We start from the raw sequence: 27,198 nt of genomic DNA on the forward strand, positions 1-27,198 counted from the left end.
TCTGATCTATGAGATTATGATAAATATTTTGAAGAAATATAGCCCAAAAAACATTCCCCCCCCCCCCCCAAGTACTTTGATCTGGCTTTATGAAGAGTGATTCAGTGTTAGGTAGACAGACCAGGTCAAGGATTAATATAAAAATAATATTAAACACTGCTTTATGCTAATTTTCCTCTTGTATAAAGCATGACACTGATTCCAGTTGAAATTACTCCCCAAGATTTATTTCTTATTTATTACAATTTTAACGATCGCTTCCATCTGTTCTGTAAATACCTAAGGGCTTTTCAAACAAACAAGTAAAACTGGATTCTCTGACAAACTAACTTTAAGGAAGTCAGAACGCTGCCCAGAATGTTATGTACCTGACATAATTAAAGTATGAGCTAATCTAATACATTTCCTTGATTTGCCATGTAGGAAATTGTGATTCAGGGAGTGCCATGAACTGTGAAGATTGTTTGCTCTCTGGACCAAGCTGCGGCTGGTGTTTCCAAGAGGTGAATTATTTCAAACACCCAAAAATAATGACTTGATGTAATTACAAATTATATGTTTGTTAAATAATATACTATTCATATTCTGAATTCTCTGTTTCAAGCCACATTCTTCAGGAGAAAAGTAATTCAAAGAGTGGGTCAAAATACCTACTTTAGAATCAGTTGAAATTAGCATATTGATTTCTTTCTTTTCTTTTTAAATCTCTAGGCCCTAACACTGAGTCTAAGCAATCTCAAAAGCTTTTTATACACCTTTCCATTTAACAAAAAATTTAATTTGCGACCTAGCAGCTGCTTAAGAAAAGAACCCCGAATTCCACATTGATGTGCTTTAAGGATTATTAACCAGGCTCATTAATCACATTCAAACTCACTTTTCAAAGGATTGTTCATATGTATAATTAACAAGTTTGGGGCAAAGAGGAATATTATGGAAGAAATAAGACAGTTTAAATAGATAGGATATAATTGGGGCAAAAACTAGTCTACAGAGAAATTACATAACAGCCAAAAAAGATGTTCTATCAAGGAACATCTTTCTTGGACAAATAATATTTTGAATCTGATCTTATATCCATTAAAACATGCAATAAGGAGTGAGAAGAAATAAGTCTAATATCTGGTCAAGGGAACACAATTGAAACAGTTGTCTTATTTAAATATTTATTAACTGTAGCCTAGAAATTGTCTAATATTTTCAAATCTGTCACTGCCAATAAAGAGTCTAGAAACTTCTGGTTCAGTTCAGCTGACCTAGTGATTCAAGCATGCGCTGTGTTCTCCTGAACCCAAATCATAGAGAACAGATATGCTTCATATAGCAAGACTGGGATACCTCCTTTGCTTTGTAAGTGAAAAGAGAACTCATGAGATTATATAAATATGGTGCCAGACACCAACTTCTGTGTGAAATTGTGCATGCTGAAAACTGCAGAAAATTAGTAGCTTTGGTTTGACTGTTTCTAAGTAACCGTATGACTTAATGTTTACGCAATCTTGATTGTGCTTACAGAAAACAGTCAAACTTTTTCCTATATTCAGAAATTTTCAAATGAAGAAATCATGCTTGGTCCTGTTTCCACATTCCATTATTTGACATTTGTTGTTTTGGTAAATCCCAAACCTGACCCTGTGAAAGAAACTCACAGTTAGTTATAGAAAACTTTACTTATGCAGTTTTGCCTTTGTCTGGAATGTCCTCCTGAGGAGGAAAAAAAACAAACCCAGGAACCTCAGTGAGGAGGAAATAAATTGGATGAATTATGATCACTATGATTGCTGAGATGCTGCCAAGGTCATAAGTGTGAAGACAAGTGATAAGTCACTTTTGTCACAACTGTCTTCACTTCAAATGGTTGTTAAATGAATGGTCATAAATCAAGAACTACCTCTATGATGGTGATGGTGAACCGTTTTGGCACCGAGTGCCGAAAAGGGAGTGTGCACGCTCGTAGGGCCCACAACCCAGAAGAGAAGCTGCCAACTGGGCATCCATGCACCGGGAAATGAACTTCCAGTTTCTGGTGCATGCATGCACACAGGCCAGGTAGTCTTCTGGTTACTGGTGTGCATGAACATGCAATGATCAGCTGGCTGCCACGCATGCGCACAGCGAAAACAGGAAGACCAGCTCCTCTGGTTTCTGGCACTTCCGCACACAGGAAGGCCAGCTGATCATCACGAGCACATGCACGCCAGGAACCCAGAAAAGGAACAGGCGACATGGCTCTGCATGCCACTTCGGACACACGGGCCATAGGTTCGCCATCACGGCTCTATGGCAAGACCACCTATGGAGATCTAGCGTGGCATTGCCAACAAAAGTAACAGCAAAAAAGCCTCTTCCTACACCGAGCCATTCAGAACCCTTTGGCTAATAGGATCTGCAACTTATTTTCCCTGCCTGACCAGGTGGGACAGGCTAATGTAATGAAATGAAGATAGTTCCATAGGTAACCTAGGCCCATGCCTTATTCCATCTCTTATCTACATACATTCTTGTTTGTTTGTTTGTTTTATATGTGGCCCATCTCCACTTTCAAAGCAACTTTTCCTTAAAGTCTCGCCATTCAGTTCTGATCAGCAAAAGTCCATTAAGGATTATCAGAATAACATCATATTTGGTTTAAACTTTATCAAAATAAATCAACCTTATATTCCTTCTTTTTATTTTTAATAATCTATTGATCTATTGTTCTTTTGAATAATGGCCTAGAGCTTGATTTCTTTTCTTCTTCTTCTTTTTCTTTGTTCCTTCTTACAAAATTCTTCCAAATTTTAACAAGCCTATTTTGTACAACCCATGTAGGAAAATTATCCAGGCCACTCTCTTTGTTGCTTGTTTATTCTTTTAATTATAAAGACATCAGCTGGTTTCTTTTGTATGTCCAGAGTAACATCTTTTTCCATGAAATCTGTAGAGATTCTCAGTCATTCAGGTCATGGTTGTCCCAAAGGTGCTTTTTCAGGAGGCAACTGGACTTGCTTGAAGACATTTCACTTCTCATCCAAGAAGCTTCTTCTGAGGACTTAGATAAACCCCAAGTGCTTCAACGACCCTCTAAAAGGATGCAAATTACCAGCTGTCTGCAAGGAATATAAATTCTTCCATTCCTCACTATCCAGTCAGAATTGAAGAAGCTTCTTGGATGAGAAGTGAAATGTCTTCAAAAGAAAAAAAAAACAAAGTCCAGTTGCCTCCTGAAAAAGCACCTCTGGGACGATCCTTTTCCATGTCATTCTTGTAACCTTTCAGTTTTAAATCCAGTTTCAAATCAGTTTCAGTCTTGAACAACAAAACCTGTTCCTCTTCCATATCATCTTTTAAACAGTCTGTCTATAGAAGCACACACTCTTAAAAATTAACTTCTGAGTTCAGTGTTCAAAACTATCCTTCAATATGTCCAACATTAAAAAATATTTTGCTCTATTCTGTATTAGTAAGCCAAATTTAAGCACTTCTCCTTTAATTGTAATCTTTAATTCCTTCTGGTTTCTTCTATGTCCAACCTTCAGTCTCATCCAATGGTGGGTTATGACCAGTACGCCCTGGTATGGGCATACCGGTGCCTGCTGGGTACTGTTCTGGTACGGTGCTCCGGAGGGCCCGCCCACCCGCCTGCGCTCCTTTGAGGTTTGCAGGGCTTACATGCATGGAACGTATGGCACCTGCGCGACCCTCCACCAAGCTGCTGTCGTGTTGCGGAGGCATCACGGAGTGTTGCAGGTAGTAAGTACACATGCACATGCTGCGCATGTGTGCACGCATTCATGTGGTGGACACCCGGAACCCACCACTGGTCTCATCCTATCATTTTTTAAAAAGAGAATTCAAAACAAAGACATTTTTCTATAGGAAGAGTTGTTACAATTAATTCCAAAGTCTTATTTCAAATTCATATGGACCCTTAGTCCATTTGTATATTTCCACAATTAAAGTTCTAATCACCCTGTTTATTCTAAAAAAGTCCTTAAATTTGAATTTAAAACTTTTTTGTTTGCTAAGGATTAAAAGAAACTGATAGACCTGTACAATTTGTCATTCCAAAGACTCCTAATAGTTGAAAAGAAGTGAACAAGTCATTTAGCGCTCTGGTGGCACAGTGATTAAAGTGCAGTACTGCAGGCAAACTCTGCCCATTGCCTGGAGTTCGATTCTGATTGGTTCAAGGTTGACTGAGCCCTCCATCCTTACAAGAGTGGTAAAATGAGGACCCAGGTTGTTGAGGGCAATATGCAAATAATGCTTCTTCATTTTAAATCACCCAGGGAGTGCTGTAAAGCATTATGGGGCAGTGCAGGTAGTCCTCGACTTACAACAGTTCATTTAGTGACAGTTTGAAGTTAGAACGGCACTGAAAAAGATGACTTATAACTGTTTTTCTCACTTACAACCATTGCAGCATCCCCAAGGTCATGTGATCAAAATTCGGATGCTTGGTAATTGGTTCGTATTTGTGACGGTTGCAGTGTCCTGGGGTCATGTCATCCCCTTTTGTGACCTTCTGACAAGCAAAGTCATTGGGGGAAGCCAGATTCATTTAACAACCGGGTTATTGACTTAACAATTGTAATGAGTCACTTAATAACTGTGGCAAAAAAAGTTTTAAAATGGGGCAAAAGTTGCTTAACAAATTCCTCACTTAGTAACATAGATTTTGGGCTCAATTATAGTCGCAAGTTGAGGGCTACCTGTATGTAAGCCTAACTGCTATTGCTATTTCCATAAGTGAAAAGGAAAACCAAATGTTCTTTTGAAGGTTCTGACCATGGTTTCAGCAAAAAACATGGCTATTCTCTCATCTCTCAGAACTCTAAGCCTGCCAGAGACTGCTATCTTGCAATGACTTTGCAAGGAGCAATTGTTCGGAGCAATTTTAGGTGATCTCAAGTCATCTCCTTGTCCAGAGAGGAATTATGAAGAGCTGCTGGACTTGCTGGCTCGTAATTCCACTGTTGTTTTTGGCTGGGCTTTTAGCAGAACTGTCCTCACTTCTCTAATTCTTCCCCTGGAAGTCCAACAACAGTAGGTAATTTGGTCTGATGCCTTTTTGAAAGTCTGGTTTCTAAAACTAAAAGCCAGCTTCCATTTTGAATAAATTCAGAAACAATTTTGCTTTTTGCATGAATAGGAGCAACGGCAATCTTGGCTTAAAAGAAATTGTGTTGTTGAGAAAGCAAGCTTGGTAAAGGTATATTTATATTCTATTCAAATAATTATACACTATGCCTTCTCAGTGGAGCAACTTTTCCCCCCCTGATCCACAGCCAAGGCAGAACTTAATGCTATAAATGTAACTAAGCAGGGGATAGTTCTTCTGTTCCCCTGTTCGAAAGAATAGTGTTTGTTTGTTTGTTTGTTTGTTTGTGTGTGTGTGTGTGTGTGTGTGTGTGTGTTTGAGTCAATGTTAACTCATGGACAAATCCTTGCAGTTTTCTTTGCAAGGTTTTCATAAATCATTTGCCCTTTCCCTTTCCTAGGACTAAGAGAAAGAGTGACTGGCCCAAGGTTACTCAGCTGACTTTGTGCCTAAAGCGGGACTGGAACCCCTGTGGGATTAACTGGATTTTTTTAGGGCTTTTTCCTCACACCTTGCTAACTGCAACTTAAATATGGCTCATTAATCCTTTTTAAAGGGCACAACATGCCCTCCTGGCATTGCCTTTGTCTCTTCCTCAGGCCACTGTGCAGATAATATACATTCCAATCAGTGGTGGGATTCAATTTTTTTTACTGCCAGTTCTGTGGGCCTGGCTTGGTGGGTGTGGCCTGGCTTGGTGGGCGTGGCAGGGGAAGGATACTGCAAAAGTCCCATTCCCTCCCAATCAGCTGGGACTTGGGAGGCAGAGAATAGATGGGGGCGGGGCCAGTCAGAGGTGATGTTTACCAGTTCTCTGAACTGCTCAAAATTTCCACTATCGGTTCTCCAGAACTGATCAGAACCTGCTGAATACCACCTCTGGGTCCAATGTAGCTATTCCCAGGTTGGAAGTAGCAATTTCCCTCTTCTTCAAACACAAGTTTGTGTGAATGATCTGGGATGGTTCCTTGACAGGAATGGAGATGACATTTAAAGGGACTGCAGGCATAGACTCTCTGCTCTGGTTGCCTCCCATTTTAAAAAGAGTAGCCAGAGACCTTGGCATCCACAGAGGCACTTGGGGATTAAGGAAGAAGCACATTCAGCCTGAGAGATTGTGGGGAGGCTGAGAAAGGAATGGAACAGAGAGGTGGCAAAACAAGAAACTGCATGATAGTCAGACGATAGCTTATCATTCGGAGAGACTCTGTCTTAATTACTTCAAAATAAATGAGGTTGGGAAATTCCTCTTCAAGTTTTCAAGATTCTGTATCTCCCTAGACTATCATTATCATTAAAACGTTGATTATATGCCATCAAGTTGGTATTAACTGTTAGCAACTCCATGGATAACCTTCCCAGGGTAGCATTAAAAATCCTTCACTGAAGTTTGCGTAGTGCTGGTATCCTTGGTTTTAGTTCATTCCTCGGTAGGCATGCAAAGGCTTGCACGGTTTGCATAGGAAAAACGTTTTGCCTGCCCATGTTGTGATTGTGTAGCCTGAGGCATGTTTCTACCTCTGAAACCTGTCCTCTGTGGATCTTAAAAGAGCTTACTTCCAAGAAAACTCATATTTGGATGTCAGTCCTAGTAGAAAAATATCAGCGAGGTGGGGGGGGGAACTAACCTTCATCCGTCCTCAAAAGGACACACAAATAAATCTGCAAGGATAGTGTTATCACAATGTGTGTAAGCTTTCAAAGGGAATCTGATTATCAGTTGATATGAGCTGATAGTTGGACTACTTTGGGATGTGGATTTAGAACGCTGCAATTTTTTTGCTCGTACAAGAAAACGTATACAAAACCAGACAGGGTCTAATAGTAATCATGCCCTTCATCAACATAGTGATGTTGACAAATTCTACTAAACAAAGAAAATAGGTGAATGTGGAATGCTTCCTGCCTAGTCCCAGCCCATTCAGATTAAGGGAGCAGTTGGCAGGTAAAAGAAATAGAAAATAAAGAACAAGAAGTGGCTTTCAATCTTCTTAACAGCAGTTATAAGTACATTTCTATTTTATTTTATTTTCTCCCTCCCTCCCTCTCCCTCTCTTCATAATTTTCTTTTCCCCCACAATCTTCCCTTTCTAAATATCCAATCCATAAATCCCATTTTTTCTCTTTTTTCAAACTAATTCTTCTTTATTGTAAGGTTCCCTTAACAGAATTTGGCAAGTCAAAAATTACATTTCTACCCCTTCACCTTTACAATCCAAAAACTAGGATGCTTGCCATGCACAGACCTCTTTTGCAGACTCTTATCCTACCATTGCCCTGCCTTCCCCATGATTAATACAGGCAATTTAGACCTACATGTGGTCCTTGACTTACAACGGTTCGTTTAGGGGAATCCAGATTCACTGAGCAACTGTGTTACTAACCAAACAATGGCAGTGATTCACTTAACAACTGTGGCAAGAAAGGTCATAGAATGTGGCAAAGCTCACTTAACAAATGTCTCGCTTAGCAACAATTGGGCTCAATTGTGGTTGTAAGCTGAGAACTACCTATATACCAATTTATAGATTAAGATAATTTCAACATGATCCATTTTAACATTGCTTCTCCCGTGCTCTCAAGTACATACACATCTAGCATGACGAATCTCGTGGAAAAACAGTATTGTATTCTCTTTATAATTAGTGTCATCCATTTAATTAAACTATTTTGTATTTTATTCAGTTTCTTTTTTGTTCTTCCACTCCTTTGTAGAATTTTACTGATCCATCTGAAATTCAGAAAAGGTGTGACACTCTTGAAAAGCTTATTTCAGAAGGATGCCATCTGAATTTAATTGAATTTCCCATTTCCAAAGTAGAGATCCATGAAAACAAGCACCTGAGTGACGGGCCACAAATAAATGGTTCAGAGGTTATTCAGATTTCTCCTCAAAAGATAACTATTTTCCTGCGGCCAGGTAAGTTACATCATCATATCTATAAAACTTTTAAAAATAGTCTGGTTATTTATTTATGGATTGCCTCAATCCTGACAAAAGCAAGAGTTTACAAAAAGCCATGGCAATAAATCAATGCACAATTTGCTCTACAAAAAATACGGTAAGGATTTGAAAGGAGATATCTGAATTCATTTACTAGAGAGTAAGCTTTGTTCAACTTAGGAAATCTATTTCTGAGTAAACACCTGGGGATTTTTTTAATCAAGTGATAAAAGAACACCTGAGGCTGTATGAGACACAGAACCATTTCTTTAAAGTTAATATTTTGTTCACAATAGCTTTAGCAATTTCCTTTTTTCCAACTGCAATATTAATATGGCACAGAACAATAGACTCCATCATAACTTACAATGAAATATCTATCATTTGAACCTATTATGCTACTTCAGTCCAGATAGGTGTATTTGTTTAGCTATGATTGCAGCACATTTGATGAATAGATTTGAGAAATATACAGATTTGTAGTAGGGAAAGTAGTAATTGGTGAAAGCAGAAACAATTTACTAATGTTTTTCTCCAAAAGAGACTCTCTGCCTTTTCAAATAATTTCTCAATAAGTGATGTTCTTGTACTTTGCCAACATTACTAAATCTCATTAAATTATTTTTTTTAAAAAAAGCACCTTGAATTGAACTCACAAGGAAACTGTCAACCAATACAGCTCATGAAGCAGAGGTAGAATATGTGCAGTCCTTGGAGGACACATAATTGCCCATGCTGCCTAATATCCAACATGTGGACTTGTGAACCATTGGGTGGGGGGTGGAGTGGCACAACCATTTATGAAGGCCAGGAAGGGGCACTTTACAGACTATAAAGCACTCGTTCTGTAACCTTCATAAATAGGAATGGTTGTTAAGCATCATAATATCCAGATATGAGGGAAATAGGCAGATGATAGAGAGACAGAGAAATAGAGAGAGGGAGGGAGGGAGGGAGGGAGGTTGGGGGAGGGAGAGAGAGAGAGAGAGGGAGAGAGAGAGAGAGAGAGCGCAAGATCACCCAGCTGGCTTTATGCCCGAGGGGGGACTAGAACTCATTGTCTCCCAGTTTCTAGCCAATGCATTCAAACATTACAGCAAACTGGCTCTCTTGAACAGGATATATGGAGTTATTATTTGAAAGTAAAGTTATTCATTGAACCCTTGTATTGGCACTCTAACTCCTAAGAAATCTTGCTAATCTGAGCTCAGGGATCCTTTTTCCTTGCATAAATAATTTCCAATCCTGATGGTAGTGAAGAAGTCTGACCATAAGATAAACTGAGTATGGGAGCCCCAGAGCACTGAGGGGCAGGGGGGTAAAAAGGGTCATAGGATAAGGTGTGAATTTCATAAAACAAAGATGGCCACTGAGTTCTCTACCAGCTCCATCCCAGCAACCTTTAGAAGCTATTACCAATTTTTTTAATGTGCTACATGGAGGAAATCATTAACTACATGACCAGAAAATAGTTTTCAATATGATTTATATTAGTATGTGAATTTAGGGAGTAGCAAGATAATATTTAACTAGTTTAACATTAAGTATATACATACTTATTGTATTTAACGTAATATTAATGAACAACATGTTGATGAAAGAAATATCCTTCTGGGTTCAGCTCCAAGTGGGGAAAAAGACACTGGAGACATGGAGGCTGCTTGGAAAGATGGTTTATTGTTGGACAGGGCCACATGGCTTGAGCCCTGAACAGAAAAGGTGATCACATGCTTCAGTGTTGGTGGAGAAGAAGAGAAGGGCTGAGGGAAGGGCTTGGTAGGCTTTTTATAACCTGTTCAGTCCCACCTCTCTGTTTCCTGTTCCTGCGTAAGAAATGTATTCTGATTGGTTGTCAGACTCCCATGGGGCCATGCAGGGACAACTCTCTAGGCTGTGTTTTGAATCCAGATTTGGTTGAGTTCTCAGATGCCATGTGGTCAGTTGGGTAAAGTTCCTTAATCCCTTCCCTCTGGAGCTGTAGTGGAGAAACCTTTATTATGTAAAAGTGGACTAGCTTGGCTTTCTTAATGGCCCATTAACAGTGGGGATGGGCAGGAAGCTACAGGCAACTATTCTGTCTTTTAAAACATGTTTCTTTCTTTTCATATCCAGAGAAATATTCTGCCTTTTCAATATTTTGTAGGATATTTCATTTTTCTGGGAGAGGGCTGGATGATAACTTCCCACAATGTGCATTCATATTTAAATGAAATGCACTAAATAGTTTGAAATTAAATATAAAATTAAAATGTTGTTCTGTCCTCACCCACTACTTTTTCAAATGTGGCCTGTTAGCAGGTTGGGTCATCACAGCCCATCACAGATGAATGAAGGTGGCTCAAAGTTCACATGGAGCCCTCAGGCCTGGAAGTATGTATGCACTTCTGTCACTCAGGTGTTCCCCTGGAGATGTGCATGACAGAGAAGAAATGCCACCAAGATTATTGTGTGACAGTAGTTAGTAACATTAGACTGTGCCAATAACATATAGTATTAGATCAAATACATTTCTGTGCCTATCAGAAGTGTAAATATTTTCTTTTCTTAATATACATTTTTATTTATTTTTTTAACTTGAACATACTGTATCATCTTCCATTAAACAGTGTGTTATCTGGGTACAAATGTCTCCATTGATAATAATGCTCTAATTTACAATAATAATAATAATAATCAGCATTATCACTATTCATTTCTCCCTCTACATATTTTCTAATGAGAATATAATATAATATTAGGTATAATAATCTTAATCATATTAATCATCATCATATTGTTTACATTTCTATCTTAACATATATTCTTTATTTCACTGATCTCCATTTATTTCTCACTTCTGTTTTTATTCTCCAACCATCCATAAAATAGCTCCCATGTCATATAATATTCAGTTTGTTCTTTCTCCTTTATAGTAAGCACTAATCTGTTTATTTCTGCACATTCTAATTCAATTCACATTCAAAGGTGTAGATATGTGTTTGCAGGTGATCCAAGACTTACTGAAAGGGATGCTCCCAATTTCCTTTTTTTTTTCCTTTTGATGTGCATTGACTGCACATCAAGGCTTAATGCCCTGCTTGACAACTGTTTTGACAAAACAGCAGTAGGCTGGGTGGAATTCTCTGCCATCTCATTTTCTGGAGGTATGGGAATCTCCAGAATGAATGAATGAATGAATGAATGAATGAATGAATGAATGAATGAATGAATGAATGAATACAGAAAGTGAATGGCATGTGAGTATGCAAAGCTTCGAAGTATTCTACACTGTTTATTTTAGGTTTGCTGAAAAGTGGTTCCATCCCTTCTCAGAACCTGGCTGAAATTCAGCAGGTTATGACACGTTCTGGAGATACGATAGCGGAAATTTTGAGTAGTTCGGAGAACCATCAAATGCTACCTCTGGCTGACCCCAGAGTGGAGTGGGAATGGAGATTTTGCAGTATCCTTCCCCTGGAAGGGGATGGGAATGGGGATTTTGAATTTCATCACTGCTCAGAACTAGAGGAAAAATATCGATCATGAAACAAACCTTCTGATGCTTCTACAGGAAGGAACTCTTCCTGGCCAATAGGATGGGGAAGGCAGTTTTTTTTTTTTTTACTGAGCTAGTCATTCCAACTTTTAATTTGTTGTTTCTTGTAGTAGTCTGTCCATAAAGCATATTTTGCTATTATACTTTGCAGATGTTTTTCACTATCCATATCAGACATTATTAATTATTAAAAGAGTTAATGCTACTGCTGAAATATTCTGTCACTGAATAATACCATGCAGCATGAAGAATAAAGAGGCCCAGTCAATACTTGTACTTCCTCTTCCCCTTTTTTAACCACAGTTGTTTGATTAGTTTTCTGTTTCACCTTTGGCTCCACAAGGAAATGAAGAAACGATACAGATCAATGTTCGTCAGACTGAAGATTATCCAGTTGATCTCTACTACCTGATGGACCTTTCAGCTTCTATGGATGATGATCTGAAAACCATAAAGGAACTGGGGTCTACCTTGTCCAAAGAAATGTCTAAGCTCACAAGTAATTTCCAGATGGGCTTCGGGTCTTTTGTTGAAAAACCAGTTTTACCATACATCAATACTCTGACGGAAGATCTGCGGAATCCTTGCCGGTTGGTAGAAAAGTTCAAACATTTCTTCTGACTCTTTAGAAATATAGTTTGAACTTAAAATGTGATAGTTCTCCTTAAATGCAGTTTGATGAATTCATTGTTTTAATACAGAAATTGGGGATTTCCCCCCACTCCCAGGAGACAGATCAGGGACTGCTGAAAGTGAGAAGTCACCTCCAATGGCCTTTCATCCATAAACATGCAATCAGAACCCATCCATCCCCTCAAATGTATGCACACAAACAATGTATACTAAATCAACTCTCTTCAAGGCAACATTCTGGCCCACCTTTCATTATCCTTTCCAAAACTTCAAGATTGCAGACAGCTTTGATGGATCAGATACATTGGCTTTATGGGCTCTCCAGTCTTGCTTTAATCATTCTGTTTAGTTTTAATTTTAGTTTTTACTTTATTGTCATTGTACGTACAGTATATACACAGTATACCCATACAACAAAATTCACATAATACCTGGAGACCAGGCTGAACACACGACAGTCCCCAAACCTCACCCACCCACCAAAAATTCCCCACCCCTAAACCACCCAAGCATTCACACAACTGACCAAGTAATGCTGTCCAACAGCTCACTAATGGTGGCCCTTTAGTTATTATTGAGTGTAGCTCTGGGATTATAGCTCTGGGATAAAAACTATTCAAAAGTTGCGTGGTCCAAGTTTTAATTGTTCTGTATCTTCTGCCAGAAGGCAACAGTCTAAAAAGATTGTAAGCAGGATGGCAAGAGTCTCATAATGTTGTGCAATGTCCTTAAACAGCGAAATGTGAAGATGTCATCCAGGGCTGGTAGCTGGAGCCGGATGATAATCAGGCTGGTTTTAATGATTCTCTGTAGAGCTTTTTTTGTCCGCTGGTACTTTCCACTTAGGATGGTCTCTAGCCTTGATTCCATAGAATCGGGTCTGGATATTAATTATTTATTTCAGTTTGTCCATAAGCTATTCATTTACGTGGGGGTAGGGAGGTGATTATCTAGATTTCTGGCAATCAAGCTAAGGATGCTGTGCTCAGATGCAGTACCAGCCTATTCCACCAGACACTGAGAAACTCCACCAGTGGAACATGTTGACGGGGCATTTCAGATTCTATGAACTAACAAGATTTATTGAATTCCTCAACATACTCAAAGCTACAATAGGAATACAAAGCTACAACCATAGAATTATTCTGGTTTCCACCAATCTCAATAAACAGGAAACTACCATCCACTTTCTGATCTGGCAAGGAATAATAGAATAACAGAGTTGGAAGGGACCTTGGAGGTCTTCAAGTCCCACCCTCTGCTTAGGCAGGAAACCCTACACCACTTCAGACAAATGGTTATCCAGCATCTTCTTAAATACTTCCAATGTTGGAGCATTCACAACTTCTGGAGGCAAGTTGTTCCACTGATTAATTGTTCTAACTGTCAGGAAATTTCTCCTTAATTCTAGGTTGCTTCTCTCCTTGATTAGTTTCATTGCTTTTTGTCCTGCCCTCAGGTGCTTTGCACTGGATAAAAGGATAAATGACATATTTGTAAACCACTTATAGAGGGCTGGAAAGCACCATGAAATATATAAATGCTATTGCTATTGTAGGAAATAGTGGCTTCTCTGCAAGTAATGTTACTCACCAAATGTCCTATAAATTGTGCTTTATTTTGGAGCATCGATATAAAACAGGTTGTCCTAGGAATAGTGGGTTCAAAATCCTATCCCTCAGCTATAATGTACTGAACTCAAATCTTCAGGGAGATGCCAATTATATAAACTAAAATCCATCTGAAGATCGTACTGCTGAATACTGAAGAGAATAAAGGGCCATCCCAAATGCGCCTCAAGACTAAAGCTTTTTAATGTGACCTCCATCGTCATGTATAAGCACCTAAACATTTTACTTTACAGAAATGTCCCATTTGATTGTTTGCCAACATTTGGATACAAGCATGTTCTTCCGCTGACAAACGATGCTGAAAGGTTCAATGAAATTGTGAGAAAACAGAAAATCAGTGCCAATTTAGATACTCCAGAAGGAGGATTTGATGCAATTATGCAGGCAGCTGTTTGTAAGGTAAAGAAACAATAACTGTGTTTTATGTTGATTTTGGGTAAATGAAGACTATGTTATTGCTAACTTTATTTTAGATCAGAACATCCCATATGAAAGTACCTCAATGTGCAAGAAAAGTTTAAAAACCTGGCCCCAACTCTTGGGTAAGGGTGGGTATTAAGTTGTAGGATTTCATCTGTTTAAAGAATTACCTTTTGCAGATTACATGAATTGTATTTTTACTGTTTTCACTAAAAGCTGTAAGCCATCCAGAGTTTTTACAGAGTTGTGCAGCCTTGTAGAGCCAATAAATAATATTCTGAATTGCTGATTATGTATATAATTTATTATACTCTACCTCAAGTACTCAGATAATATGGTTGACCTTAACTGCTCTGCAAGTTTCACTGAAGAGTGGTATTTACTACTTCACCTCAGGCAGCAAAATCTTATGGCTTTTCTCTGATCGTTCTTTCGAATACTAATTTTCATCCCTTTTTTAGAGTAGAGCTTGGCATGTTTTTAATCATCAGAACGAGATAAATCATATTTCATTGTTCTGCATGTGATACCAAAACACAGCATATATTGCTTTACCTCATATTCCCTGTCATCACTTATTAATGTTTTACTGCAGGAAAAAATTGGTTGGAGAAATGATTCATTACATCTGTTAGTGTTTGTGAGTGATGCCGATTCTCATTTTGGGATGGATAGTAAATTAGCAGGAATAGTTATTCCAAATGATGGGAAATGCCACCTGGATCAACAGAATGAATACTCTATGTCAACTGTTTTGGTAATTGCTTTTTATTTTATTCAATTCTTTCCCATTCTCCAGTCTTGTACATTTAATAGTGTTAGAAATTGCATTTGTAGAACTCCATGCATTATGCCTTTTAAAGTATTCTCAAATGAACATGTAAATATATTTTGTACAAGGCCATTTTCAGACGAATTAGAATAAAATTACCCTTTCACCACAGAACTGAATTTCATGCTGGGTTGGGGACATCTCCTATTTGAAAATTATCCTACACTACTTCGGGAGAACGGAGAGCAATCATGTCTTTTACCACCACAGGGACATTAATTTTCTAAATAAGAGGCATCCCAAATCTAGTTTAAAAAGCACCATCTTATTATACCAAATTGTGATGGCTTCCAACACCATACTTGTATCATGAATTCTTAAAGTTGGGGATGTCCTATAGCAGTGATGGCTAACCTTTTTGTTGCCGAGTGCCCAAAGCACGCATGCACGAACCACCAAAATGCAATGCAAATGCATGTGCCCCTCCCGTGCATGCATCCCCGTGCATGTGCCGTCTCCCCTTGCCCATTTTGGCTTCCACGTTGGTGAGGGAGGCTTTTGAGGCCCAAAATGGGGCGTGGGGGTCGCACACAGCCCCCCGCACCCCATTTTGGCTTCCAGGTTGGTGCAGGAGGCCTTCCAGGCCCAAAATGGGACGTGAGGAGTGTGCACATGCGCTCGAACCTCAAAAATCCAATGCAAGCACCCCCGCACATACGCCTTCCCTCATGCATGGGCACACACATTCCCTGCATGCCCCCTGCCCCCTGTGCATGTGTGGCCGAAGACCAGGTCGGTGGGAGGCATGCTGGAACTGGGCTGGGATGACAGCTGGTATGCCCGCAGAGAAGGCTCTGCATGCAACCTGTGACACATGTGCCATAGGTTCGCCATCACTGTCCTATACTGTACTTGCTCTATTTTTATCATCCTTCAGTACATATTTATTTGCATACAAGCTCCACTTCTCAGTGATTTTCTCAGGGTTTTGAAGAATGTTTTAAAAACACATTTTACTGCTTGTTGAAGACCCCCTCAGCATAAGTCATCCCTTGATCCAGTGTGGATGTTTGTCCAAGTTTGATGAAGGAACTTTTCTTCACGCAGTCTTTTTCAATCAGCAACCCAAATTTGTGAAAGTGTGAAAGTGCTTTTCCCCAAGTCTGCCCCCTGGGCTTCATAATTTTGTGTGGCTGACGCAGATGAATTCTAAACGGGCTTCCCTGCCTTTCTATTTACACAGCTGTATTTATTTATTTGTTAAGCTTCCATGTCCCTCCCGTCAAAGCCTTTTAATTCCACATTGTAGGAAGGTAAAATACACAATAGGTAACAAGGCAAAGACAACAACAAATAATCAGCAATTTGTTCAGCCTTATCCCACCAGAAGGTGCCATTCCCTCAAAAGCAATCATCAGGAGTCTATTCAATTCTTCGATTCCCACCAACCCACCCACAAAAACCCAATTCTTCATTGCTTTCCAGAACCCTGATAGGGATGAAGGTCATCCTGATCAGCAGATGCTGGCTGTAGAGCAGGGGTGTCCCGACTTGGGAACTTTAAGACTTGAGGATTTCACCTCCCAGAATTCCCCAGCCAGCCATACTAGTTGGACCCACCTGTTATAGAGGATTAGGCTACCACCAAGAGGAGGTTCCCAGGAGCCCAGGCATTAAGGTAAAAGATAAAGGTTTCCCTTGCACATATGTGCTAGTCATTCCTGACATTAGGGGGGAGCATGCTCATCTCCGTTTCAAAGCCAAAGAGCCAACGCTATCCGAAGACGTCTCCATGGTCATGTGGCTGGTATGACTAAATGCCAAAGGCACATGGAACGCTGTTACCTTCCCACCAAAGATGGTTCCTATTTTTTCTACTTGCATTTTTACATGCTTTCGAACTGCTAGGTTGGCAGAAGCAGGGACAAGTAATGGGAGCTCACTCCATTACGTGGCACTAGGGATTTGAACCACCAAACTGCTGACCTTTCTGATCAACAAGCTGAGCGTCCTAGTCCCTGAGCCATCAAGTCCCTAATAAGAACCTAATAAGAACCTGTAGGAAACTTTGAGATAATTGTCTTCCTTAATAGAAATCTCAGTGTTTTTCCAAAAGGATTAGATTCTGCTTTTCTTAAACATGAATTTACATTTTCCATAAAGGAAAAGTAGCCTTTGTTTAATTCCTAATATCTTTCTTCTAGGAAGGTGAAAGAAAGTATTAGGGAGGATCTATGCTTTGATTAACCTACTGTGCCCTATCTGCACCCAATATGTGAGCCTTTCATCTGGCACTGCCCAGGTGCTTAACATGCACAGTAGGTTATTTTTGAATTTAAAGTTGATGTAAAGATCAATTTTCCTTTTTGATTTTCTCAGGAATACCCAACTTTAGGACAATTGATAGAGAAGATTGTGCAAAACAACATTCTGTTAATTTTTGCAGTCACCAAGCAACAAGTTCATTTATATCAGGTAAGACCTCCAAGTCTTTTCACATTCTTCTTAGATTGGCCATTCAAGATGGTGTCTAAAAAACGCTCTGGGATGAGAGGGACTGAGATTATTTGAAGTTGGGCCATACTGTTTGTGGCCTGAAGTTCAAGAATTGCTGGGGCTGAACTGAACCCTTTGAAACTCCAAAAGATTTGGCAGCCCTGGCCGCAGCCCTGTCCCAGTTGAATTGCCACGAAGTCAATATCAAGATTGAGCAGGCAACGCGAAGGCTGGTACAGCTGAGCACAACATGATTTCCATTTTGGATAGTGACCCAGTCAGGTTGGACAATGTGGAGGTTTCTGCAATGGCCCTTGGTGGGGGGGGTGTTCTGACCTAGGCTTCCCAAAAGCATGAAGCTGATTCCTCAACCCGATAAAACCCCTTTTATTTAGTTTAAAGTGAATTCCTCTCCAGCAAAGTCCCGTCCAACAATCTTTCAAGTGATTTCACAACTACAGACCTTTATCAGGCTTGGAGAGCTGCCAGGCCAATATCTTTCAAATGCAACTCTGCAGCAGACAATACTTGGCAAGAAGTCAGGAACAGATTTTCACCCTAATGAATTGAACTAATTGTCTCCTGCAAACTCCACTCCCCTTTTGCTCTCCTTTATTCCTTATGGGAGGGGCCATTCACCATCCTCCTGTGTCTTTATTCCTGAGTTGACCCTTGTTCCTTAGCTGTTCCCTTCCCCTGGCAGCTCTGTGCATGCGCACACTGGGAACAGGCTCCAGCTGTTCTTCTGCTCCACTGAGTTCGACTCCAAAGGCAGCTGATAACTATCAGATGGCCCTGGCTCCATCTCTTCCTCTGACGCAGACTATTCATCAGAGCCTTCCCCAGACTCCAGGACTGGCCCATGCTCCCCCCCCCCCACCAACCTCCTCACTGTCTGTGTCTGCCACCGGCTTCACTGGCCGCTGGCAGGCCACAACAAGGTGCTTGGTTGTGACACCATATTTGGCTCCAGTAGTGCATCATTTAGTTAGTGCCTGCCTTCTGGTGTCCATCAAAAAATTTGGTGGACTGTTTTTTTTTACATTGGGAAGACTACATTGATGTAGTCCCTGCACACTCCTGAAGTCAGTAGTGTGCTGGTAAATGCTTTAAAAGCAGCTCTGCCAGTTCCATTGCTGCCACGGGGCTGTGCTGCTAGCTGCAGAACAGTTGATTGGCTCACGAGGCATTGTATCAAGGCTTTGTTCTCATCTGGCTTGAAAAGAAGAGTAGGTCAGAGCCAGAGGCAATGGGGAGCTGGAGAAGCAGAGGCAGCATTAGCACAAGAACTGTGCATTTCAGCCAAAGTTCTTCCTACTTTTTTAATGTTATACAACACAGAGAGGCTTAAAGAGTTGAGTGGCCTTCTAAGTCGAATAAATTAATATTAAGATGAAAGGGATGGATGGTAACCAAAAAAATACTATTCAACGTTCTAATCAGAAATGTTATTAGATTCAGAATCCTAATCTCTTTGAAGTAGTATAAATTTAGCACACATACAGGTACTAAATCTAATTCCACCCTCAATGGTAGAAAACAAAGTGATATAGCAGAAAGACAAAAACAGCAGGGGTTTTATTTTAAAAAGGGAAACAAACAAGCTATCCAAAGAAAACAATAAAAATGGGAGTTTCAAACATGACAAAACCTGATTTAATGTTCTTGGGGAACAAACCAAAACACATGGGAATTCTGACATGACAATAAAAATAATGTGATGTGAGATTGTTCGTATAATAGCAGAGATACAGAGAGAAAAGGGTGTAGAATTCCAAAGAAAATGTGATTTTGTGATTAGTGAGCGCTAACTATTTCAAGATTAAATGATATACAGAGAAAGCCAGAAAGTCCTTATCTAAGAACCTGTCCATCCATTCTCCACCCACCCACCCTCAGCCTTTCATTTCATCAATGGACTGAATTTCTCTTAGTGTTCAAACATGGCCTGAATGTCTTCCAGAGAAAACTGTCCAACCACATTTGCCTCATTAACTAGGCCACGTGTGGCTACAGCACCTTCTTATCCACATCTATATGGAAGGAATTCCAGTTGAGTTCAGTGAAACTTCAAGGAAAGTAGATTTAATCTTACAGCCTTAGTTAAATCTCTCCAATCTCAAAGCCCTAAATAAGACTCACTCAAATGTGGCTCCTAATGTAGATTTAATATAGCTAACAGGGGATGTATCATACAATGATCTAGTGCAGCGATGACAAACCTTTTTTGGCTCATGTGCCATAAGCGGGGGGAGCGCAGGTGGGGTATATAATGTATGACCCCCACAACGCTCATGCGTGCATGACAGGCACGACCCTCCCATTTTTTGCATGCTTTTTTCACCTCCCCAAGCTCCAGAGGCTTTATAGGAGCCTTGGGAGGGCAAAAACAGCCTCTCCCGTCCCCCCAGAGGCCCTCCGGAGGCTTCAGGAGCTTCCCTGAAGCCTCCAGAGCGCAAAAAACCAGCCCTATGGGCAAACCGGAAATTCAGGGAATGACTTCCAGTTTGCTCATAGGGCCGGTTTAAGTCCTTCGGAGCCTTCAGGGGCCTTCCGGAGGCTTTCCTGAAGGCTCCTGAGGACTAAAAACGGCCCTATGAGCAAATCAGAAGTGACTTTCGGTTTGTCCGTTGGGTCATTTTTCATCCTCAGGAGCCTTCAGGGAAGCCTCCAGAAGGCCCCTAAAGGCTCCGGAGGACTTAAACTGGCCCTATGAGCAAACTGGAAGTCAGTCCCTGAATTTCCGGTTTGCCCATAGGGCTGGTTTTTTGCGCTCTGGAGGCTTCAGGGAAGCTTCTGAAGATGAAAGATGATCGTTAAAGCCTTTTTTGGAAACTTTTGGGGGGAAGATTTCCTGATTACACATTTTAAATGAAAAAAATGATAAAAGGTTTCATGAATTTGCCACAATTTCAAATCATCCTAAAGAAGATAGCCAGATACAAGCAACAGTAGTTAAATTAGCTATGAAATCAGATGGACTGGAAATTAATTTGCTGTTAACAGACTTGAAAGAGAAGGAAGCTGATAGAGTTTGTGGAATAAAGCTACTACAGGCAACCAGAAGACAACTGCCAATTTGTAGGAAAACTAACTGAACAAGTGTTATGGAGATATTTTCAATGGAAACCTACGTTTGTGAGACATGAGAAACAGTTCTTCAGAAAGATCCCACTTATAATTTTAAAGAAAGTAAAAATGATAAACTGGAAGGATTTTTTTTTTACCATTAAGAATCAGCCTATGGTATTTGATCCTAGATGGACCAGAGACAATGATTGCAGTGGGTTTATGGGAGATTAGAAACTGCTAGTGGATTTTCTGTGAGTTAAATACAATAATAGATAATTAACAGAGGGCTTCAAGGTTTAACTTTGTTCTAGGGATTACTTGTTAATTACTTTTTTATATAGTATGGTAGGTCAAATCAGTTGATTGATAATAGATTTCTACAATTGTGATACTTTTTATTGTTATGTAGTAATTTTGCAAATATAGAGGTAGAAGGTTATAAATTGTGAACTGGCTTTGCAAACAGGGGAATAATTATTATTGATGAAACGTATTTATCAGTATTCAACCAGGGGAGATATTTTATGTGCATGTTTGACATTCTATTTTATACACTTTTTGTTGTTGTAATCTACTCTTTTTTCCTTTAATATTGTATTTTAACTTTGGAAATAAATATGTATCAGGTAAAAATATCAGAGTTGGTCCCCTCATTAACTGATAGATATTTATTTTTTATCATCTATCAGGTGACCTTATTTGATTTTTTTTCCCTGAGGAAAGGTTAATATTCTATTTTGCAGCAATATGCGGATCTTATTCCTGGAGCTACGGTCGGGACACTTCAGCATGATTCTGGAAATGTCCTCCAGTTGATTATAGATGCATACAAGGTATGTAAAATTAATAAGTGTTGCCTTAACGTGGGAAAATGGGTGGCATACAAATAAAATAAAATAATACTCTTAAGTAAAATTTCATACTTTTGTAATTCGATGTAAAGAAATTAATTTGGACATAGCATTCTTCTCTCTCTGAAATATTGGCTATGTCCAATGTTTCATTAGCAAATAAAAAACTCAGACAAAGTCATAGAAACGGTAAAATATAGATTACAAGCATAAATCACTATAGCTTGTTGCAGCGATCATGGTTTGAAAAAAAAGTCCTTTCTCAGCATAATATGTGATTTTAGCCAGAGGCTCCACTCATACAGTTTATTTACACAGCAATAAGTTTCTAATACTATTTCTATACTACACACTTCTCTAATGACTACATCAGCTTAGTCTTTAAAAAAATATGTTTTAGACCAGTCGGTTGAAAGCAGAAGAAAACAGATCCAGGCTGAATATTAGGAAGAATTTCCTGATGGTATGAACTGTGCAAAAATGTCAAATTTTAGAGGCTGGCTGAATTTTCTGCTTTTTTTTTTTTTTTTGGATATACTGATCTGAGGGTGGTCTGGCAGTTTGTTGAACTTTTTTGTTTTGTTTTTGGAGCTAGTAGTTTGGATGTGGTTCTGGCCCTGAAACACTATCAACTACTTTACATTTTAGAAGATTTACTTCCAAAAAATTGTTGGACCATCCCTAGAACAAACAGATCAGCATGATCTGGAAGCAAAATAGAATCTCATCTTTCTCAAAATGCTCGATCCAACATTTTACATCCCTACTATTAAGTAATAGAACAGACTATACCGAGCAAAAGTTGACTCTTAGTCTTACAGAGCTGAGCTGGGCCAAATTCAGTTAAATGAATTTATTTATTTAGTCTATTTATTTAGGCTAGTCTAATGAAGAGAAGGACCAGGGCAGACATGATAGCAATGTTCCAATATTTGAAGGGCTGGTACAGAGAAGAGGGGGTCAATCTATTTTCCAAAGCACCTGAAGGCCAGACAAGGAATAATGGATGGAAACTGAACAAGGACAGATTCAACCTGGAAATAAGAAGAATTTTTTTGACAGAACAATCAACCAATGGAACAGAAGTTGCCTTCAGAGGTTGTGGGAGCTTCATCACTGGAAGCTTTCAAGAAGAGCCTGGACTGCCATCTGTCAGAAATGATGTAGGGCCATGATGGCGAACCTATGGCACACGTGCTGGAAGTGGCACGCGGAGCCATCTCTCCGGCCACACGTGCTATCGTCTGTTGCTCTTCTGGGTTCTGGTGCACCAACCAACTGGTCTTCACATGCGCAGGAGCGCCAGAAAACAGGAGAGCAGCTGCCCAGTGCGCATTTGCGTGCCAGGAAGATGATCTTCCAGTTTCTGGTATGTGCATGCGCACATGAAGACCAGCTGGCCAGTGTGCATGCATGCACCAGTAACCAGAAGATCCAGCATGCACATGCACAGCGGGTAGCTGTTCTTCTGGTTTCTGGCATGCACATGTGCACTTACCAGGTAGTCTTTGTGCATGCATGTGTACCAGAAACCAGAATATCAGATGGCCAGTGTGCATGCATGTGCCAGAAACCAGAAAACCAACTTCTTGGCACGTGCATGCGCACTGGACAGCTGCCCTTCTGTGCACGTTTCGGCACTTGGTGCTAAAAAGGTTCATCAACACTGATGTAGAGTCTACTGTTGGGGCAGTGGATTAGACTAGATAACCCACAAGGTCCCTTCCAACTGTCTTAATCTGTTAATTTTCATAGGCCAATTCTATGGCTATTGATAGCAAAAATTATCATCGTTTATACAGAGTTCTCCATCATTATGTGAAAGGGAGGAGAAGGAATGATTCATGAAGCCATAACCCGAGTTGGCAAATCATTGTTAATACATCAGGCAGGCGTCCATTCTTAATGGACTAAGTAATTCCCATCCACTTCACCACATTTCATATTTTAAAGCTATTAAAAAAATTTGTGACACTCTGCTGCCAATGTAACAGTAATGTCATGTTGTGCCTCGTTTTCTAAAAATGCAATCACAATTGTCCTTTGCGCTCAGAAAAAGAATTCACTTAAAGTTCCTTAAGTGATTAGGGGTTTCCATTTTAAAATTGCTCCAATGATGGAAGCATTTTAAAATTGTGGCAGAAATTCAAGAGATTATTATTCACAGATGTGTTGACTTTTCAATATTCCACAGAAAATAAGCTCAAGGGGGAAGTCTGAATTGTCAAAATATTTGTTGTACAGTACTCTCATATTGCCTTCTAATCTGAGTCATAGATTTTACCATGCGTATAAGCACATGCCTTGAAAAATAAAAAAAATGTAAAAAAAACACTAATCAAATGTTTGATGTCTTTAAACTATTCAAAGTTTAGATCTAGGAAGGATGTTATCAGTTATACAATTATAAGGCATTACTTTTCCAATGACATGGTGTCAACAATTGTGTTTTTAAGTCACTCAGGTCTGAGATAGAGCTGGAGGTGCTGGGAGACACAGATGGATTAAAACTTGATTTCACTGCCATCTGCAGCCAGGGCTCTGCCTTTCCACACCAGAAGAAATGCTCTCATATTAAAGTTGGAGAACAGGTAAGTAGATTATAATTTTATCAATGTTATTTCCCATTGCAAAGCCAATTACAGTTGGGATCCCTAAATGCGATTTGGCATAAACCTGTGACCTGATGAGTATTGGTAAACTACAACTCCCAGGATTCCTCTCAATTGGCTATCTTGAACAGGATTGCTAAGTGCCAAAATTCAATAACTTCTGGAGAACTACAAATTGCCTTCCATCCAATTGGCATAAATTAGTGGTCAAGAAGCATGGCAAATACTGAGATATTGAAATGCATTGTCATTCAAGCAAACCTTTGGTTGGCAAGCTCGGTGCTTCTTCTATGTCTTGCATTTTTCCTCCTAGAGCTTAAGTCAATGTGTGATGCTCCTTTTCTGTGATGGGTTCTGGATCCCATTTCAACCAGTACGGTTGCAACGGGTCCCAGTGTCCTCCACATGAATGCACACTGCATGCGCACACACACACTCATGTGTCTTACCTTCAAACGACGCCTCCTCAACACTGCAACTGCTCAGCGGAGCTCGCACAGGTGCTGTACGCGCTGTGCGCGGAAGTGCCAAAGGCTTTAAAGGACAGGTAAGGAGCGAGGGCGGGCAGGTGGACCCTCCAGAGCACCATACCGGAATGGTACCTGATGCTCCGGGCTGGCTCCGGTACGCCCGTACCGGGGCATACCGTCTGCAACCCACCACTGCTCCTTTTTCCCCTAAGAACATCAACTCTATAAGAAAGGATGAGCTAGGACACAGGTGATAAACTGGCCGCCATCATGTGACATATTGTGACTTTTTTCCCCTTTGCAGAGCTGGGCTGGGCATGGCCTTCATTTGACGCATCCGGCCCATGGGCCACCAGTTTGATACTGCTGGGCTAGGAGATAGTGACTAGTCCATAGTCAACTAATGGGCTTCAGTGGCGAAGAACAGACGAGAGTTTAGGTCTCCCCAGTCCTAATCTAGTGCCTTAACCATTATACCACATGGATCCTCCTTTATAAAGATCACATGGTTTGTAAAGAAGAGGGAGCAGGATAGATTACCTGCTAGTCAGCTGCTCCTTGCAAATCAGCTGGAACATCATGGTGGAGAACAGCCATTTTTCTTTGGACGGAAGGTTTATTTTTGTTGATTTGATTAGATTTAGGCATCACTAGACTCCAAGATAAATCTGAGCATCTCACAATTTAAATGAAATAACAAAGAAAATATACATCAAATACACAGAGTATAAATAAACAGCATAACATGCCTGAATAATAGCCTATATACACTGAAACACATTTAACCAGCGCGGCAACATCCACCCTGCCTGGGACAACAGCCAGGTTTTCAAGGGCTTCTGAAATACTATCAGAGTGGGCTCCTTATGGATCTCTGTTGGATCTCATTTCGGAGGGCAGGCACCACAACAGAGAAGGCCTGGTTGCTAGGTCTTGACAGATAGCATTGTTTAATCAAGGAGACCAGAAGCTGCTCAATTCCACTAGCTCTCACCAGGCAGGCAGAAACCATGGGTTTAAAGCAGGGGTGGGCTTCAGACGGTTCAGACCAGTTCGGGCAAACTGGTAATTCTGACAATCAGGTGGGTCCACCCGCCTACCCTTGTGCTTTACTTACCAATATCCTCTCAGCTGTTTAGTGTGGCAGAGCGGATTTCCGTGCCCCCAAGCATTAACGTTGAAGGTAAGTTTTGGTATAACTGCACATATATGTGCAGCGTTAAAATACGCAATCACCAAACCAGTTGTTAAATCGGCAGGATCCCACCACTGGTTTAAAGGATCTCTTCCAAATTAATTTGATAAAAACCTATCAGCATGTTGCTTTCCCAACAGGGAACAGTTGAAAAGCATCCACTGTGAGATTTGGGGGTGGATTAAACAGGTGACCATGGCCTCAATGTTTTGCTTGACTTGGTGGTGCTCATGCGCCCAGAATCTTGAGGTGGGACTATTCTACCTTCATTCCTCTCTTCAAGAAATGTGGTTTCTTTGCATATGCAAAATCCACTTTTCTTGAGTAAAATGGAAATCCCCCGGTGCTGGGAAATGTAGGGGGGGGGGGAGATGGTTTGCTTGTAGCTTTATGGACTGCTTCAAATTGAAGTTTCATTGAAGCAAATCAGGAATTCAGTTTGCCTACATTCAATTCACCTGCATTCAGGACTCTGGTAGCACTATTTGTTTACAGCCAACAAATTTTATGAAAAGGCATAAATTTTCATGGACTGCACTTCATCATATGCACAAGTCTCCTGTGTCAGATGATTCTGGGGAAACCTGTGGTTTATGTCCCTATATTCAAAACACTTATACTTCATATTTTATTCAGAAATATACCAATGAAGGTACTGGTAAATCGGTCCCCAAATTGATCTCAACTCCTGGAGACACATCTATGTTATTTTGTTGGCAGCAATGTGTGAAGAGTTGCCTTCTTCCGGCTTTCAACTTCTCAGCTATGAGATTTTATGCTATAAAACAGTACGTCAAACATATCTATCCTATATTTCACAAATTGATGCAGTTAATATTTCCAAGTTAGCTTTCGTTCCAATCTTTACTTTGTGCTTTGTATGCTAAAATGATGAAGCGCGTCATTCCCATGGATGGTTTTTCCTCTCTGTTCTTTAGGTCACTTTCAATGTGACTTTCAGTTTAAGCCCTTCAGCTTGTGGTGAAGGGAGAAGGAAAGTCCTAATCAAGGCCACTGGTCTTAACGAAGCATTGGAGATCGAGATCCAGCCCAAATGCAGCTGTCATTGTCAGAAGGAAGCAGAGGTGAATAACTCCAAGTGCAACTACGGGAACGGTTCCTTCGAGTGTGGGGTGTGTGTGTGTAACCCCGGCTACATGGGTCCAGACTGTAAATGTAGCGAAAAAGATGCACTGAGTACAGGGTCCTGCAAAAGTCTCCCAGAACAGATCTTGTGCAGCGGAAGAGGCGACTGCTATTGTGGACAATGCATTTGCCACCTTTCAGCATATGGAAATATATATGGGCCATACTGTGAATGCGATGATTTCTCTTGTGGCAGATTTAGAGGGCTGGTCTGTGGAGGTAAGTCTGTGCTAAATTGTACTTTCCTTCTAACTACCTAATAAAGATACAGTTGTGAAGTTTCAAAAAGATGCCCTAAGTAAATTACGAGCCTTGAGATAAAGTTCAAAAGAAATCCA

At 40.2% G+C, this 27,198-nt stretch overlaps 1 protein-coding gene across 2 annotated transcripts in view; it reads left to right on the forward strand.

Annotated features, from left to right (window-relative positions):
* The window catches only part of ITGB6 (integrin subunit beta 6), a 46,297-nt gene that overhangs the window by 165 nt on the left and 18,934 nt on the right, over positions 1 to 27,198 (forward strand). For both annotated transcript variants that reach the window (XM_032220522.1, XM_032220530.1), the window contains exons 2-10: positions 424 to 503; positions 7,799 to 8,003; positions 11,906 to 12,152; positions 14,060 to 14,225; positions 14,842 to 15,003; positions 17,398 to 17,493; positions 21,330 to 21,419; positions 23,894 to 24,028; positions 26,653 to 27,079. In XM_032220522.1, the coding sequence (XP_032076413.1) occupies positions 424 to 503; positions 7,799 to 8,003; positions 11,906 to 12,152; positions 14,060 to 14,225; positions 14,842 to 15,003; positions 17,398 to 17,493; positions 21,330 to 21,419; positions 23,894 to 24,028; positions 26,653 to 27,079 (1,608 nt within the window). The remainder of the gene's footprint in view (positions 1 to 423; positions 504 to 7,798; positions 8,004 to 11,905; positions 12,153 to 14,059; positions 14,226 to 14,841; positions 15,004 to 17,397; positions 17,494 to 21,329; positions 21,420 to 23,893; positions 24,029 to 26,652; positions 27,080 to 27,198) is intronic.

This window comes from Thamnophis elegans, chromosome 1, assembly GCF_009769535.1.
Source record: "Thamnophis elegans isolate rThaEle1 chromosome 1, rThaEle1.pri, whole genome shotgun sequence".
Classification (NCBI taxonomy): domain Eukaryota; kingdom Metazoa; phylum Chordata; class Lepidosauria; order Squamata; family Colubridae; genus Thamnophis; species Thamnophis elegans.